Source organism: Manduca sexta, chromosome 21 (genome assembly GCF_014839805.1).
Source record: "Manduca sexta isolate Smith_Timp_Sample1 chromosome 21, JHU_Msex_v1.0, whole genome shotgun sequence".
Lineage (NCBI taxonomy): Eukaryota > Metazoa > Arthropoda > Insecta > Lepidoptera > Sphingidae > Manduca > Manduca sexta.
The window spans coordinates 13849765-13869734 of NC_051135.1; the positions used below are offsets into that span (position 1 = coordinate 13849765).

Here is a 19970-nt window from a genome sequence, read left to right on the forward strand (position 1 = left end):
GTCACATCATAAATAAATTATTAGTTATTATTATTTTCTACCTTTTTATCTTATTTTGTTTTAAAGAAGTTCTTATCTTACTAAATTTTGTTACTTATTTAATTTTATTTACTGTTAGTGCTCACCTAACAACCAATTAAATTGTTTCTGGTATCACAAGGCACAGGCCTAGCCTAGTTTGGGTACCCCTGGCAAATATGTTATTTTTTGTTTTTCATAATAAGCTTGTAATATGTAACCGTTGAAATTGTAAACAAATTCGGTTATTTACAATAAAAACATATTATTTTTATTATAGGTGATTTGGTAAATACCCCTATTCGGTGCTTTTATCTATAAGGGTATCAAAGCTGTTCGTCGATTACAACTGCCACTAATTTCAAATTGCAAAAAGACGGATTTGCCTCCATAGACGGAATAGGGCCCCCTTATTCCAGTGTACAGATACTGATTTAGTAAAAATGTTCACGGCAGAAATACAGACTAGAAGTCAAATAAATTAGTTGGACGTTAGCCAGCATGACGTAATTCGTATTTAGTTATTTTTATCGACTTTTGTTATGTAATACATGTAGTGTTGATGCAACTAGAAGTTATTGAGCAATATATTGCTTCAAAAACTTGCTTCTCTCCTTAGCAATAGTTGCATGTTCTAAACACCCAACCGTATTTTTAATCTGACTGTGCTATGTTTGTTATATTTAAAATGCTTCCTATTCAAAAATATTTGTTTATTTCGGATTCATTGTATAATAAAGAAACCATGAATATTTTTATACAAAAAATAAAGCATTCCATGCATTTCTAATCTGTGATGTAAAATATTATAAATTATATTTTTTGATAAATGTGTAAAAAGTAACAATTATAATTAATACATAAAAAATAAATTGTCTATTTATAATAAAACGTTTCTTGTTTTTCATTCTACTAGAAGGCTTTAGTAACTAATTAAAAATTATTTACCCAGTTAGTGTGGATAAAAAAGCGGTTAAGGTACTCTTTCATACCCTTAATCAATATTTTTTTAGACAAGTTAGTGGGATAAGTGAATTTACTCTCATGGTAATTCAATAGAAGAAGCTTTTAATCATATTTTGGTTTTCTTTTTTATTCGAGCAAAAGTGGGCAAATTGACCCAACTGCATGCAATAATGAAATAAGATGACGAAGTTGTCTAACAAGTGCCAGTATCAACAGTATTTTAAAGACTGTTGTTGTAGGAAGGGTAGCCGGCCGTAGCCGCAAGCAATAACTAGCAAGGTCATAATTTTCTTATACCAACGGATTTGTTCTACCACCCATTAACAAAGCGTGTCTATTAATTCATATAAGCTGTGTCAATTTTCAAATCGGAAATTCTAAGGGAAATTCCATTGTTTTGTAAACAAATGGGAAAGTCGAAGGGAAAACCCGTACTTACGTAAACAAATAAATTTCGTAAAAAAAAATCTATTTATAGTAACGATTTTTATTTTTAAACACATCATCAACCTTCTCACAAAATATCATTCAAACTTAAAATATTTCATTCTGCAGTTCATGTCACATCTTTGCTATTGTATTTTCCTATAAATAAATTTTGCATATATACTTATTTTAATACTTATAATGGAAATCACAGTTAATTGCGTATAGGAAATTAATATCACACGGTATTCGACTTTGCTTCTGGTGATTTGTCTGGTGGTAGAAACCAGGCCGCAACCACGCTACCTGTAAACAAAAAGCTTTATGAAGTCTTTATAGTTTCGAAAAATAATTAGTAAGTTCTATGAAGTATTCTTGGCTTCTATGAAAAGAGCAATAAAGAAAATAAGTATATAGGTCATTTTAACATTGCATCAAAAAAAAATAACACCTTACCAAGTTACGTAAGTACGTTAGTAAGTGAAATGTGGGTTTTTAGTGAAAATATTCGTTAATCATGGATAATTTTTGGCCCAATATTAGCAGAGGCAAGTATGTGATTTCATTTATTAACGCAATGTCAAAATTATCAGTATCAGGACACATTTTAGTTGTCAGAGAAATGCATCAAACAAATCATTTTATTAATTTGACATAATATTTCTAAAAACAATCTTCCAAAACATACACGGATTCTTTGTAATCTATTGCTATTATTATCAATAGCTTTCTTACTTGCTACACAGCACCATTTAAAGGCAGAGAAACTGTACCTGAAAAACACCTAGTTACTTTATCTCCTTATGTTATAGAACTTGTTATTTCAGACCTGGATTTCTTATTATTGCTGTCAATCATTTACAATATAACTTTCTATGTATAATTATATATATTAATGTTTAACTTACTAAACACTAGTAAAGACCAAAGGTAGAATGTGCCTTGACAGTAATTGAATATTAGATTCCCCACCAGGTTTATGCCGACGAATGCACAACTCCGTCCCACCATGATGCTCAAACAAGTCGCCATCCCTCTGAAAAATAGAAATACAAGATTATATCATCATCATCATCATGATGTGGATTAAAATGTTCTACATCATATTAATGAAAATACATTATATTAATGTATTTTCGATCTCGAGATGGGCCAATATTAGACTTGATGTATCCCCTAGAGCCAACCGGTACATCTTAAACTTTCGATGACCAAGAGTAACTTGGTTCACTTATAGGATTCTTCAGGCTAGATTGAAGATTACTTAATATTTGGTCACACATTACTGAGTATTTTGACGATTCCTACTCTTTTTAGTGACTGTTGAAAGTTTTAATGTCTCACAAATTAAGGTAGCGGTCTAGTTTCGTCTTAGTTTATTAAAAACTTACCTATAGGAAGTAGGGTAAAGATCCACGAAGAACGAAGCCAGGATCCCCATGCCAAGGCAAGTGCTGGTGAAGATGACGAAGAAGATCACGCTGGAAATCGTCTCTGGTGTGAGGTTTAACATCACCCCGCTGAAGGATGACGCTGAGAGGATCGTCAGGAGAACCACCTTCCGCCGATTTGGGAGACAGGATATCACAAAGTTAAGGAAGGAGAAAATGAATTGGGATATGATGAGGGTATAAATGACGTTGTCTTCCACGTGACCGCGGCAGACGTGTGTCTGGAACGAATTGTTTGAAACATTAATCAGTTACAATTATTTTTTGTACTACTTATTCTGTATTTAACTATATAGTATAAGGCTCTGGAGACAAAAGTTACATTTTTAAGAACTCTATTGATTTAGATAAATTTGAATAAGAGCTTAAGAGTTTAAGCCAAAAATTCAAAAAACATAAATTATTCAATTTATCTTTAATTAGCTTAGCATCCATTTTAGCAAATCTTAGTTTTATAGCAACTGTAGGAAAATATAATATTGTCAACTCTGTCCATTTTGTGTAATGGTTAGTAAAATAAGCTATCACCATCTTTATGACGCCTTAAACTCCTGAGAATAAAGCCTAAAGCCTTTTTATTTTATGTCAAACTGACCTCAGAAGTAGAATTTGCTGAAGCCTGGACATGCGGTTTGAGGGTCATCAAAGAGCAGATGTTGCCTTCCCCAGCCGTGCTCGACTCCATGGATATCCTGACCAGGTTTAGAATCTGCGGCAGCCACATTAGGAAGCTGTTGTTTCTATGTAACAAAAAAGTTTACTATAAATATTGATATTTTCTTATTTTCTATATACACAAAAAAACGAGACATTAGTGAGATAGTCACTGATATTTTTTATTGCCATAATAGACAAATAATAAAAGTCTTCCATTCGACTACAATTATGAAATCGTGAATATCATTGTCAATGTTAAAAGCATATATATAATTGATTATATGAATAAATTAAGTCTTAATGTTCGTGTGCTTCTCTAACTTTTTTGCATGTGATAATTAATATAGAGTGATATTTAAATCTACATAATCAAATGAGAAAGGTTTTAAATTTTGGCAGGCAACATTTTCCAGATATATAATAATATTATGATCAGCTCTGTAATTTATACTGTATTACTGCTGCGCACGGGCCTCTATTACTGTGTTTAGTTCTTAGTTCATCACGCCGTCTTAGTGCGGATTGGCAGACTTCACATAGAAACACATAATTCTAGAAAAGTCAGAGGTGCGTGCCTTTGGGTTTTGAATCTACGGACATTCGTCTCGACAGTCCGTTCCACTCTCAACTGGGCTTTCGGTTTTCTTTATATACTTTACAACTTTCCCAGACAACACAATCGTCATGTAAATATGAGTCCAAAAAACCTTCTCACGTGATGTACACCACGCCCACGATGTAGTACAACTGCAGGCTGCGGCGAAGGTGCGGGAACCGGAATAATGGGGCGCTTTGTTCCACAATTGCGCGTAGGACCGACATCTGCTTCTTGGTGGTCGCGTCTTCTAGTACCAGTGAGTCGACCTGAAATCATGGAATGCTTGGTAGTTCATAGATGTGATTGGAATGACGGTAGACAGTTAAATATCATCATCATCATCATCATTTCAGCCGGGAATCGTCCACTGCTGGACATAAGCCTCCCCCATTGAGAGCGACAAGGACCGGTTCTGGGCCACCTTCATCCATTGGACTCCGACGACCCTCATCAGATCGTCGGTCCATCTCGTGGGGGGCCTGCCTACGCTGCGTCTCCCGGTTCGTGGTTGCCATATCGTATCGTCATTTTATGTCTGTATTTAAGTTTTAAAATATGTGTTTCCTACTGGCAATAGGTGAAATAAAGATAAGTTATCAAAATAATCCGTTAGAAATGTGATGATACAAATGTCTATTGTATTTGGAGTAATTAATTAGTTTTAACATTATTTAAAAGACAGTACAATTTAGTGGTTTGAAGTTTCATATCACAGGTAAACCTCCATAGAAATCCGTTCAGAAGTTTTGAATGTGTTGCGCAAAAAAATTAATAGGCTGATATAGGCATCAGATAGGCTTGTACATATTATTTAATCATACTGTTTTGAAGAATTTAATCATAATTTTAATCACACTAACCTTCAATTCCTCTTTTGTACCCCTATGGTTGATAGCATGAATCTTTTTCAGTACTTCCAAAGCCTCTTCTTTCCTTCCGCAGTTAAATAGGAATTTGGGTGATTCGTAAAAAAAGTAAATGGCAATCGCTCCTAATCCAGACGGTAAGGCCAGGACAACCACCAATATCCTCCAGGGTCGGTACACGATCCCCAATAATGGAACGTCAATTGCCAAATCTAATTTCAATGTGGGATAAGCAAGGACTGAAATATATCAAATTTATTTACCAGATATCTGTGAATACTGGAGTTAGTGTTACTCATAATTAAATTAAAGGCTAAAGATTAAAATCTATTATGAATCTGCTGTCATATTCCGGCATCCATTCATTCAATTTTACTAGGTACTGTACCTACAGGCCATAATAAGACTTAACATCTCATGTCTCAGGATGGCGAGCGCAGTGGAATACCAAACAATACTTTGTAATTCAAGGTGTTAGATGGTGTTTCTACTGTGTATGGGCGGTGGTATCACGTACAATCAGGCGATTAGCAAGTTCGTCTAGTTGTTCAAAGCAATAACAAAATTCTTTACACTTACTAGCACCCATGGCTGGTGACAATAATAAAAGACAAGTCATCAGCAGCATATACTTGCTCCTTACTCGCTGGATACAGGACTCCCCCACTAATGTATAGGTTGCTGAATTTGCTGCACACGAACTGAAAAATTTAAGAGACAGGAATAATACAATGAAATTCGTAATTTACTTAAACCAATTTGCTGCACAAGAACTGAAAAAATTAAGAGACAGAAATAATATTATGAAGTTCATATTTTAAATCAACTTTTGGACATGCTCGGCATAGTGACTCCACTACACCTCATGGTAAGTTAAAAGGTGTCTAGAGTAGACTGATGAGAGACGATTTTAGTAGACACAATAATTATGCCAGCCTATTCTGTAACTTATTGGTAATACAAAAAAATATATATTTCCATTATATTGCAGTCAAAAGCGGCGATAGCATATTTGGGTGTGGAACGGACTGCCGAGACGAATGTTCACAGAGCCAAAATCCGAGGGCACACACCTCTGACTTTTCTAAAATTATTGTGATTTATCGGTTGCTTTAACAGTGAAGGAAAACATTGTGAGAAAACCAGCATACCTGAAAAGCTCTATGTAAGAATTTTGAGGGTATGTGAAGTCTACCATTCCGCAGCCAGCTAGGCCGGCATGCTAGACTAAGGCCTAAACCCTATTAGTATTAGAGGAAGCCCTGGTTCAGCAATGAGACAGTATACAATACAGGGCTGATATTATACTGCAGCCATAATAAAATCAACATCGGAATATGCCTAACAACTAAATTAACACGAAGATTTGTTTAAATGTTGTTAAATTTATATATTCATTCGTTCGTTGTTAGCATTATATTAATATAAAGACCAATACTGAAGCGACTAACTGCTGAGCTCTATTCATTGTTTTCAACATGATACTTAAAGATTCCATTAGAATTTATTGACAATTAACCTCCCGTGCCTCATATATACGCGTGTCTTGTTTTGATTGGCGGAATCTGATTGGTACAATCATTTGAGAATCAAACATTGCCGTTCAGTTATCTATAGCAACAAAGTTTCTTTATTGTAGCCAAACATGTTTTGTTAGAAAAAGCTAAAGTATCTGTGGGTGCAAGCTATAATGTCTGGAATCACATATCTGACTAAAATCTTTTTGATTATAGAAAACAACATTAGCCTCGGGCGCTATAAATAACTGTAACAGGCTTTAAATACACCAAGAAGGAAGTAAAAGGTGATGAATACTCAAAGAGAATAATTAAACCCTTGATCCACGACTGTGCACGCGTCCCTGTTGTCCTGTTTTTAATTAGTATATCTAATCTTCAGCATTTAGAAGTCCACTGGTGAACATAGGCCTCCCCTAAGGTATTTCCTTCACATTTATTTTACTATCAAAAAAAATAAGAAGACAAGTGTCATAAGAGTGGCTTCTTTTCTAAAAAAAAAAAACTTACAAAATAACAGACAGGAATTTCGCCAGGCCTAAAAACAGCCAGTGCGGAGACAGACTGCCGATGCAGGCCAAGATAAACGACATCGTCAGAGGCATCACCAACGCAAACCTCCTTCCTTTTGTATCCGACACGTATCCCCAGACGTAGGAAACCAGCAGGATTCCTAGAAAAACAATAATTAACTTATTGCTAAGTAGGTCGGTATTTCTTTGCTTTTTCCTCAATGAATTGCACTTTAGCACAACACCGCATGTCAACAAAATGAGCTTAGTTGCGTAATAGATTGTAATATTGCAAGTTTCCTGGTCGGAAAACGATAATATTGTGCTATGAATGAAATATTGACGTCTTTTAGTTCGATAGCAATAAGAGAAACAACATTTCACGATTATATCTCGCTATGATGCGTACACCATCAAGATAGGATGCACTTTACATTGTCGATGCAAAAGGAACAAAATTCCTGCAATTAATTTCGAGAATAAAATAAAAAGTGCGATCATACCTTTGTTACCAATAAAACACAAAAATAGACGGAAAAAAACGGAACTCAGACCGTCCATTTTATATTCGTTTCAACATGGTATTGCACAAAATGAATAAATTACCATCAAATTCATTAATTGCTTTGGCTCGTCCACCATAAATATCATTAAAGTCGGAAACTCATCATCTTGCATTACTCACCAACAAACGGCAAAGAGGTCAGGATCCCAGTCTGCTTGACAGTAAGGTTCAGGTCACAAGCAGCTGCTACCACCAGACTGAAGCCGAACAAGTCCGTGCCTATAGCCAGTAGTATCAAGGCGCAGGTAATTGCTAGGAGATAGTTGTAGAGGCCATTCCCTGTTACAAAGAATTAAGCATATTCAAAGATAGTTTAGATATGAAGTATGAACAAGAATGACACGAACAACGACATCTCTTGAAACGTATTTTGTTTTATTGCTTTGCCTGACGAGACGAGCTTGCCGTGCGCCTGATGGTAAGCGATACGACCGCCCATAAACAGTAGAAACACCATCCAACACCTAAAATTACAAAGTATTGTTTGGTATTCCACTGCGCTCACATGTTAAGTCTCATTATGTCCAGTAGTTCACTTGCTACAATGGTAATGGTATTCGTTATTTATGGATAATTTTCGGCACAATATTAGCAGAAGTAAAGATGAATATGTGGTTTCATTTATTAACGCAATGTCAAAACGACCCTTTATGGTATCGTATGGTTTTACATGTATTAATCCATGAAGCGATGTGTCACGGGAATATAACCTTATATACTACATAATAAGGTGACACACGTAATGTCATGTAGCTGTCATGTTTGCCGGCAAACATTCCGATGCTTTCAGTGTTAAGATATTACTGAGCAGGTTTATTATATTAAGTAGTATTTCCGTGTTTATTTTTACTGTCAAACAGAAGTGTAGTAAGTAGGTACCTACTAAATGGTACTTTAAACTAATAAATAATGATTTCTTATATTTACGCGAATGTTAGACATTGAAATTAAACTAATTTTCGGATTCTATCCCGGTTTTTTATATTTTAGTTTCCTCCCGACATTTCGAAGACTTTGCAGCCTTCATGGTCAGTTCAGTCCCCTCCGTGACCACGAAGGCTGCAAAGTCTTCGAAACGCCAGGAGAAAACTAAAATATAAAAAACCGCGATAGTATCCGAAAATTTGTTTAATTTCAACTAATAAATACCTACTATATACTTATTTATTTGGACATCTATTGTACGATTAGTCGTAGCGCTTAAAGTTAGCAATTTTCCCGCCTCAACATTTAGTTGTATGTAAAATTTTATATTCATATTCCAAAAATTATTCTAGCATTTCCAATATTGTAGAAAGCAATTGCAACTGACAACCGTCGCTCACCAAGCATTCATTAGTTGATGTTATGTGCCGCCAAAAGAAACAGTTTCACGGACGGTACAATAAATTTTAAGAGCTGTGGGCGAAAGAAATTGATTGCAGACTAAACATGAAGCTTGAAAGTGTTTGCTGATTTATTCTCATTGACGGGAAGTAGTTAAATACATACATGCTTTTACTCGGTTTATTTCAAAGACCCTCATCAACTAGGTTTTTGTTCTTTCTTGATACCTTTTGTGTCATGGTCCTTTACATGTAAATGAGATTCCAAAAAAAAACTTTTTTTATAAGAAAGTTCGTCTTGGAACTTTACTTTATCTATTACTGTCTACAAGCAGTATGGTAGCACTCTCATGTTTTACTTGTAGTTATTTTTCAGAACTATAAAGTATTCCGTTACTTTAATTTAATATGTTTGAATTACGAACAAATAAGTAATTAAAATTCAAATTCAAAGTTTATTGGACTCCACAATCATTTTATACAATAGATGGTACATTTTAATACACGTGACATAATCGTGGACCCTGTAAGTAACTTGTAATTTAAATTTCTATTGCAAGGAATATTAGTCCCATTAAAACAACCAGCTGATCGTCGTCCGCCCCGTGACCACGAAAGCTGCAGTCTTCGAAACGTCGGGAGAAAATGATAATATAGAAACCGCGATAAAATCCGCAAAATAGTTTTATTGAAATGTCCATTAAAAAGCTTCCTTCTAAGGCATAACTATAAAAACAACATCGATCACTAATCTAACTCAATTGGTTCAACCTTGGGCTGTTTTTGGCTCTCATTTAATCTCATTGGACGCTGAAAGCAATGTTTTCATTAATATAGTTATACGTTCAATTATGAGAGTGCCATTCTAATTTATCAGTGGGGAACTTAATAATTTTGGGGATTGGAAAGGGTGGCACTTTACAATATTAGGTTGGCCGTAAATTGCAATATTGTTGAAAGTTACTAGTTTAAGTAATGGTCTTATTGAACCAGTAATAGTATATTTCCATTTTTGGTTGGGTGACCTTTAGTTCTGTAGCTAAGTAGGGCATCATTTTGTGTAGATTTCGCTTGTATAATTAATAACTGAAGCGACACTCACAATAATTAAATAAATTCATTCGATAACAGGACATTTTGTTTCGTCCATTACTCTTGAATTGTATAGGATACGTTGACGCTGACGGAGATGCAAGCCAAGTTATTTATCTATCTCTAAAACTACTGAACGGTTTTTTATGTAGTTTTCACAGATGAACAGAGGATATTTGTTCGCAAAGGCTTTGATTTATTAAAATCAGATATCGGAACAGTTATCATTTTAAGATATTTGCAATTTACTTAGCTTTAGATAGATTCTTTGAGGGCAGAGCTGCGTGCAGAAAGCTAATGTAAAAACACGATAATTTTAAAGATGTTTATTAGGAGAAAAACTATAAACCGCTAAATAGATAGGCAATAGGCACAAAGATAGACCAAGCTCTGGGTGATATTATGGCATTATTTTTACTCAAAATAGTGCACAATAGAAGAGGATATAATAATGGCGTTGACGCGTAAAATAATAGGACCTCATCTTAAATTAATAATCTCTTGAAAATTTTACTCCAAAAATGAATCAAAGGTTATCTACTTTTTAATTAAATATAATATATTAAAATCACTTCTACATTTTTAACCGACTTCTAAAAAGGAGGCGGTTCACAATTCGACTGTATGTTTTTTTTTGTGTTTGTCACCGATTCCAAAATTGGTAACCAGTATATTATAGGAAATCGTAAATTATTTTTTGGTTTTTAGTGGTTTTATTTTTTGTTAAAAAGTTTTTATTTAGTATTATGAAAGGGTTGGTAGGAAAGTTACGCCAAAATCATAACGTGTTCTTTCTTAGGATTAATTAAGAGAAAAGAATTAAACTCATGTGATTAGAAATCGACTGCCTCGGTGGCGTAGTTGTATTGCACGTCCGGTACAATAGCGCTCTGAGGTCCTGGGTTCGAATCCCGGGTCGGGCAAAGTGATATTTGGGTTTTTCTGCTCAGTATCAGCCCGGAGTCTGGAATTTGTGCCCGATATGGCGATAGGCTCGCCCCCTATCACATCATGGGACGGAACATACTTGGCGAAAAGTGGGTGCCCTAGTTGCGCCTCTGCATACCCCTTCGGGGATAAAATGCGTGATGTTATGTATGGATTAGAAATCTAAAATATAGTTCGCTATGGAAGTAAGAATCAAAACAGCATCGGTACTGAGCCATGAAAACGTATAAAAAGTCAATGTGTTCTTAAAGCACGTGTAATCGAATAAACAATCGAGTAAATCGATAAAACAATGTTTCCATACATGAGCTAAAACTGCCGTCTTTACTAGAGAAAATAAAAATTTGTAATTTTAATTACGTGAAATTATTAAATGAGCTAAAGCTGTCGTCATTGCTAGACAAAATAACAATTAGAAATTTCCCCTATATCCACTAATATCTAACATTATCATAAGAGAAAAACATGTCACAAAACCCAAAACTTTCACTACCATTAGCTAGATTTTTTTTAACATTACCAGTTCTGTTAAGAGCTTCCTCGAACGGCACGGGAACGTCCTCCGACTTTCGATTCTCGTCCATTTTCCACCACTAAGCCGAGACGCGCGGAGTCTTCGGGATACTAAACGGTACTGAATGGAACACGCGCGTGATTGCGTGCGTACGGTCAGATGGAAAAACGTTGAAATGTATTTAGGAGATTCGCATATGTGCAGATTGCGCCTCGGCGAAAACAACATCTTATCTACGACTATGGTGGTTTATAAATCGTTTTAATTGTTTTCTACTTGTAGCAAAAATAATTAACAATTATAATTAATATTGTGAAATAAAAATGCAAAATCTCACAACCATTCGTGACGCTTTTTCCCTATTTTGATATAATAAGTCAAATTATTATAACGCATGAAGAATGAAATTTTGATTAGAGGTTACGGAAATAGAATAGGTTAGTTACTTATATATTTATAATTTATTTGCACTCTGAAAATGTTCTAGCCATACAGTCTAGTTACCATTCGTAATCAGTCATTGTGATTTTCGTTCGTGTTAAGAGAGCTCAGTTGAGTATCAATATTTGGCCACCAGCCGTCACAAGCTTTTTAGAGTAGCGACATTGCTAAAATATGTTAAAGGGTTGCATAATTTCAAGTTACCCTTCTGTGAAACTAGTTTGTCACTAAATATTTCTCAGTCCTTTTAAAGGTTTGTTTTCGATTAGTTCATATGAATACCTATTATAACGTTTATTTTAAGAGGTCACTGAAAGTACTATTATTAAAGCTTTTTTTTAAAAAAAACATATTCTCATTTAATTTTTTTTTATAATAAATGTAGGTTTTTCTAATTACCGTTTTGCTAATTATCGGGATTTCCAATTTCTTTTTTATAATAGTTTAATTAACTACGTCGTTTTATTTATAAATGTAATATAACAGCACATAAAAATATTATAAGTTTAGTGAGTACATTATACTTATTCCTTATTTAAAAATTTAGAAAATTATGGTATTTTTGTACAAAGAAAAGAAAATGTATAAGTGAAAACATATATTAACATTCTAATTAAACCGCTTCAAAATAATTCCTATTGCTGATGTTGAGTGTTCTTATTACCTCCTTCGAAAAATCTTTAGGTCGTCACTCAGAACAAGAACAAGCAGGTCGTAACATCCAAAAAAGAGGTTTAATCATGGAGTCTTTCACAGAAATACAAAACTCCTGCAATAGTCTAAATAAAAAAAAAATTAATAAGCAGTTTTGAAAAACATCATGGTAGTGATCTTTAGGAATGCAGAATATACACATATTCAAATATTCACCCATTTATATGATTTGTATTGCATATATCAAACGTCTAGAACTACTAAAGTAAATTCAAAAACCAATGCACTGTAATGTTTGACCCTTTCTTGAATATTTACTTCTAGGGAAACTTTTAATTCTAGGGATGTGATATTAACTCGCCCTCTCAGAGGTAAGCAGATATGTGACCTTCAAATTTACCAGACATATTAAATTGTATTATATTGGATGTGTTTAACCATATAAATTGCGGTAAAATACATCCAAATTAATTCAGAAGTTTTTCCATTTACATTGAACAAAAATAAAAATATTTAAAAAAAATCGCATTGTGCTTTTATAATTAATTTAACGTATGGTTGATTTTTAATGGTATTTTACTAAAAGTATGACGTAATGTAAAAGATTTTATTACAAATAGCAAAACTGGAGGAATAATTTATATATACGGAAAAAAGACCGAAGAATATTTATTATGATATTTTTCCTGGATAATTTCTGATAACATTTTTATATCACATAGGTAATTCGGTTTATATGAATTAGAACAGTCAATAACTTTGAAATGCAATTAAGATTTACGCTATGACTATCCATATAATTTTGATAAATAATCCGATTTTGACGATGTTGTATTTGAGATGTCCTTTAAGGGTCTGATATGACAACGTTTTAATCTAAAACAGGATCTTACGCCATCACTCTGCGAACAAATAGTAATTAAGAATAAATATTTATAATATGTAATAAAATCTTGCAATATTTTCCTATAATAAAGTTATTTCCTATAATTAAGTTTGTACAATATGGGTTTTCCGTTCTGCACATAACCTTCAGGTATATCAAATAAGCTAACTTGTAGGATCAACAGTATATTATATTTCTGTTGGTTGGATATATTTTATATCGGCCTTTATAGCGACCATCGTATGCAAGTTGTTAAAACGCGCCGTAATGGCGCATGTAAGTATGTCGCGTTCCGTGATCAGCCTGTGTATGTCCGGTTCCGACAGGCCGGCATAATTGTGTCGACTACCGAGGGGTAATCATCTTTTGTCGCTGACATTCTATTCGATTCCACTCCAATTACCATCAGGTGCACTGGAGTCAGTATGTCATGTATTTATAAAAAAAAATATCTAAAATTACAAGTGGTAATCAGAAAAATTTTACCTTCCTTTTGGTACAGAACCCAATGGTGTAAGGAGATTGTATCACCAGTGTTTAGATTTTTGATCATATATTTATAAATCGCTGAAGGAAACTGCACCACCACTGATACTATTTCACGAGATAAGATAATGGGATTTAAATGTCTAAAACTAATAAGATAACTTATGTAAGAACGGTAGTCTTAAAAATTCTGTGTCTACTAGTATTGTAAAGAGAAGAAAATTTGTAGGGGCTAATCTTTGGAGCTCATCATTATCATCAGCTGCATGGGCCTACCCCAAAGATTTCCAGATCAACTTGTTGGAAGCGCATCCAGCGAGCTCCCGCGATTTTTATTAGGACGTCTGTACACCTCGTAGGTGGACGTCCGCCGCTGCGCTTATCAGTTCTTTGCCTCCACTTCAGTACCATCGTGCCTCATCGGCCATCTGTTCATCTTTGGAGCTACTGAACCGATTTTAAAAGTACTTTCACTAATAGGAAGCTTCATTAATCCTAAGTTCTATAGGCTGGAGAATTATTTTCAAGCGGGCGGAGCGGCCGGCAAGAGTTAGTAGTTTTAACAATCTCTAGTAGTATGAGCTGTGGAACAGGGGAGCTGGTGTTAAATCCCCAATTTGGTAAACAGTTTGTGTTTTTTCTAAAACGAATTGTCCGGTCATCTGCAGTCAACTGGAGTTCTGAAAGATTTTGCAATCTCGGCCGAATCGTGTTAAAAAACGCACACAATCTTGACCTATGATTCAAACCATGGACTTATCCAGCCCATAAGCTGCAACAAGATCAACTAGGCAAGTTTTATATTACAAAAATGCGTAGCGTTTTTATTCTGACTGTACATGATCATAATACACCTGCTACTAGTTTCATTGTAAACTACGACACACATTTTATTAACACTGAACTATTTGATGTACATTAATCGCTTTCTTTGAATCTTCATAGAAAAGGGATGAAGAGAGTACGCAATGGATTTGAAGTTAGACTTTAGTGCCAGCAAATTATGGCATGTTGCCAATCAGGAATGACACTAGATGGGGTTTTCTTTTGCGTGTTCGATTTAGATTTATTATTATATAAATAGTTATATTATGATATCAAGTTCAAGGTTTTGTAACTGAAAAAAGTAAATAGGAATTTTAATCGACTATATATTACCTATAATTACAATTGGTAGATATTTTTGTAAATTAAGACAAATGATTTCCTATGTTTACGCGAATGTTAGACATTAAAATTGAACTATTATTTCGATGTCATCGCGGTTTTTATATCATAATTTTCTCCCGACGTTTCAAAGACTGCAGCCTTCGTGATCACAGAGCGGACTTAAAAAAATCGGGAGAATATTAAATATAAAAAAGTGATAAAATCCAAAAAATAGTTTAATTTCAAAATTTAGACTACTGAGAAGATACTACCATCTTCAAAAGGCGAAGCTATAACTGCAAATGAAGCAGTTGGTTCGATTCCCGCAACATCTACCTATTAAGTGACACCGGGAATGGACGACAGCGTGAGTAGCCTCATATTGCCATAGACGCCAAAGCCGTCCTTTAGAGCGAGCAAAGTCTGACTCCACCTCGTTCTTCAAGGCTAACCTTCAAGCGAGGGCACAGGCCTAAATAGACACTTGCCGGACGAACCCGGGGCTAATTCTGTAGCCTCGGGTGACACCAGCAAGTGGAGCACAATTTTTTTTACGTTTTGAATGACGAAACGAGATAGCCATTCGCCTGATAGTAATCGATACGACCGCCCATTAACATTAGAAACACCATCCAACACCTTGAATTACAATTACATTATTTGGTATTCCACTGCGCTCGCCATCCGGAGACATGAGATGTTAAGTCTTATTCTGTCCAGTAGTTACACTGGCTAGAATGTCCTTCAAACCGGAACACAACAGTGACTAAACACTGTTGCTTGGCGGTAGAAATAGACATTGCGGTGGTACCTACCAAGACGGACATTCACATATTATGAGAAACCTACCACCAGTTAACATTACATATACTAAATCTATAAAGACTTGATATACATAAGTTTAATGATTTTTTCCACAAATAAACACGGACAATACCGAAAGAATTATAGCTGCGATGCCTTCTTTAAGGAAAATATTAGAAATTAGACAAGGAAGGCGATAATTGAGGCACCAGATATCTCACATGAACCACAATAGCAATCTCACTCGACCGCGACTTTTGAGTGTTCACGTAATTTCTTTTATATACGATAGAAGAAACTACCGTATATAAAATTAAAATACTATGTTCAACTGTTGAATGTTATTAGTTTACTAAGCTAGAAACCCTCTCAGAAATCAACTACCTATGTGCCTACTGTTTTGTAAGAGCAACACCTAAGATTGTGTATTCATTTACGAAGACACCCTCTCACAAATCAACTATTAAGCGTCTACTGTTATATTAGAGCAACGCCCAACGTTGTGTATTGCAGCAATGAAATAACAAGGTTTATAACTCAGTTAATAGAAGATTAATAATAATAATAATATCAGCCCTGTATTATATACTTGCCCACTGCTGAGCACGGGCCTCCTCTACTACTGAGAGGGATTAGGCCTTAGTCCACCACGCTGGCCTAATGCGGATTGGTAGACTTCACACACCTTCGAAATTCCTATAGAGAACTTCTCAGATGTGCAGGTTTCCTCGCGATGTTTTCCTTCACCGTTAAAGCGAACGATAAATTCACAAAGAATACACACATGATTTTAGAAAAGTCAGAGGTGTGTGCCCTTGGGATTTGAACCTGCGGACATTGGTCTTGGCAGTCCGTTCCATACCCAACTAGGCTATAGCCGCTTAATAGAAGATTGCATACTGTAAATTCAATTTTGTGTTAACGTCACGTTTTACGCAATTTAACTTCATAAATAGGGGAAATCTTTCCAATTCCTTTCTATCTTTCTATTTGACTAGTAAAGTTTTATATTACAGACAAATAAGTCGACGGTCCTTATTAAAATTAACTGTATTTATTTAACACAATAAGGATCGAAATGCTAATCGCCATGGTAATATAACAGTAAACAAGCGATGTATATTCGACTGTCCCTAGGTAAAGTATTGAATCTGTAAAATAAAATTTTGCAACTTCGATACTTTACTTAGGGACCGTCGAAATGTTCGATGAGACTCGCTGATCTCTACCTCTCGGTGTCATAAAATGCGTGCCACTGCTGATCCTGGCTTACAGGAGTTGTAATGGTGGATGGTTGACTGCCTCGGCGGCGTAGTTATAATTGTACACGGTACAAGTAATCCAAGGTGTAAATGTGACTCTGATGTTGCCTTTCCTTTTGGTAAGTGGGATGGTTAGTTATGTTTGAAAGTAGCCAACTGATACATGTTAAGTATAAATTGCTTCAACATTTATATAAGGAGTTATTAATGAAGACGTTATGCAGCATTGCCAACTTGTTTCTCCAGGCACACGGTAAGCGCCATTAGCTACATTATTTTGTTTTAATATATTGATAAATAAGTTAATTTAGTCGATGTAACGCTTAATTAATTTAGCTAGTTAGTGGAAGGAATTGTAGAATATAGTATTGTTTCTAAATAAGTGTCGATACGAGCAAAATACTCGCCTGGTAAACGAAACGACTAGTCAAAAACAAGGAACAATATCATCAAGAATTTTGAATCACAAAGCTCTAAGTATATGGCAGTCCACTACGTTCGTCGCCTGAGACATTAGACATTATTAGGTCATATAATGCCTGATAATCATATTACTATTATACATAAGTAGATATAGTCCATGGACAATATTTTAATGACATCTTTTCTCGCCAAGAACTAACCTACCAGCTATTTTTCAAAAAGGATTTCAAATCTCCATAATTGAGTTTTTATATTTTGTTATCTATATATTTTCATAATATATTTAATTTATGCTCCGCCTTTCTGACAAAAAAAAATTAAGACATCAAATAACTAATTACGATAACAAAAATAATTCCCCAAAATGGTCCAAAAATACATTTAAAAATCATTAGCCATTAAAAACATTTTTTTTTAATTTATTTTTCATTAAGTATATGTAATAAATTAATCGCTGGCACTGACCGATCCGATTTATCGGCCGCCGATTTTCTACGGCAACCTTTGATAGTTGTAAGTCGGGCTTTGTTCTCTATTATATTGTAATCACATAACAAGGCCGTGTTAAGTTATCCACATGAAATACACGTGGTATGCTAGAGAATTTGGGCCCAGATTGGTTAATAAGATACCGCAGTCTTAAATAAAACCGGAAAAGAGCGAGTTGGATTCGCACAATGAGGGTTACGAATAAATTTATAGCTAAGTTATATAATTTCGAACTTGACAAACTTAACTTTGTCGTTAGAAACCCAAAACAATTATTGCACTAACCGCAAATGATAAGTTTGTAATAGTAAAATAACTTTTATTGTTTTTAAAGTACCTAAGTATTTACGGTTTTCAGTGTTTTTTTCTTTACATAATAATACATTGGTTATTGCCGAATTTTATAATTGTAGGTTAACGGAATGTACCCTATAAGTTTTGATTGCTTTGTAAAATCGTAAAACATAGGAAAATATGCATTACAAGCGGTCTTATTTTTTGATAGCGCTAACTTACAAGTATTTTTTTTTACAACAAAAAAGGATTATGATTAATTCTACCCCCAAGGGGATAAAATAGGGGATGAAAGTTTGTATGAAACTTTGTCAATTTTGAACCGATTGGGCTGAGACTTTGCATGCATAAAGCTACTATGACGTAGGCATCCCCTAAGAAAGGATTTGGATAAATTCCACCCCTAACGGGATAAAATAGAGGATGAAAGTTTGTATAAATCTTCTTAGATTTTCGACTGATTGAACTGAAATTAAAGATTGGAGCTACTATGACGAAGACGTTCACTTAAATAGGATTTTGATAAATTCAACCCCCATGGGGATAAAATTTGTTTGAACCTATCAGTATCGGGAAAATATGTAGCAAGATTTTTATCATACAGTGGACTTTTATCCCCGAAAACTTCACGCGGGCGAAGCCGCGAGCAAAAGCTAGTTACTTTGATAAAATGATATATATTTTTAGACATAGTCAAACCACGACTGAATTGTATAATTTTACTTAGGGTTGCTTCACCAAGTAATAAACCATTTTTCGAAGTAATATGAAAAATTTGCTAAAATCATTTGATACGGAAGTAATATGTAGGAAAAGTATTTATGTAATTTGTATCTTTTGGGTTTGTTGTATATATGAATATTTTTGGTATTATTTATAAATATTTATTAACAGTAAATTCTATATTATGTCATACGTTGCATGACAGTGCGGATTTTAAAAGATACACAGCTGTAATTAAAATTAAAGTTTAAAAGTAATCAACCGTAAGATTCAAAAATAAAGAACAAAGAAAGCTTAAGGTGGTAGCTCAAGGTCCATTTTCATACATTTTGTTTCGGCTTTAATCTGGGTAACTAAACAAGTATTGGCAAGTAAAGAATTTAAATTCACGTCTAGTTAGTGATTAGTTCTCGCAGTTGAAGAAAAACGTAAAAATAATTAATAATCATGGATATTTCGGCCTTTAAAATTTAATATGACGAAATTTTAAAGGCAGAAATATCCATGATTATTAATTATTTTTACGTTTTTCTTTCAACTGCGAGAACTAATCACTAACTAGACGTGAATTTAAATTCTTTACTTGCCAATACTTGTTTAGTTACCCAGATTAAAGCCGAAACAAAATGTATGAAAATGGACCTTGAGCTACCACCTTAACAGAAAATATATTTGCGTACTAATATTCATAATGCATGATCTCATCACATGAAAATGGATAAACATTAATTCAAATGTGATATCGAAGTCTTGGTAACTAAGATAAAGTCACATAGTAACAATTAGATGTTTGAGAGCGGAAGGAATCCCAATTTCTAATAGAAGCATAATGGGTCAGAGTAGTTAAGTAATCATTGAAGGAAGTACTGATTGGTAAAGACGAATCGGCAGTTAACTACTAGTT

The 19970-nt window shown here is 34.4% G+C and overlaps 1 protein-coding gene across 1 annotated transcript; it reads right to left on the reverse strand.

Moving 5' to 3' along the window:
• Positions 1-1453: 1453 nt before the first annotated feature.
• LOC115442259 (synaptic vesicle glycoprotein 2C) lies at positions 1454-11593 on the reverse strand. Its single transcript, XM_030167269.2, has 10 exons — positions 11462-11593; positions 7697-7855; positions 7010-7172; positions 5562-5683; positions 4977-5221; positions 4234-4382; positions 3457-3601; positions 2802-3082; positions 2319-2446; positions 1454-1716 (listed from the first exon to the last, which is right to left on the reverse strand). Exons 1-10 carry the CDS (start codon positions 11523-11525, stop codon positions 1649-1651), a joined length of 1524 nt encoding a protein of 507 aa, XP_030023129.1. The 5' UTR covers positions 11526-11593; the 3' UTR covers positions 1454-1648.
• Positions 11594-19970: the final 8377 nt, after the last annotated feature.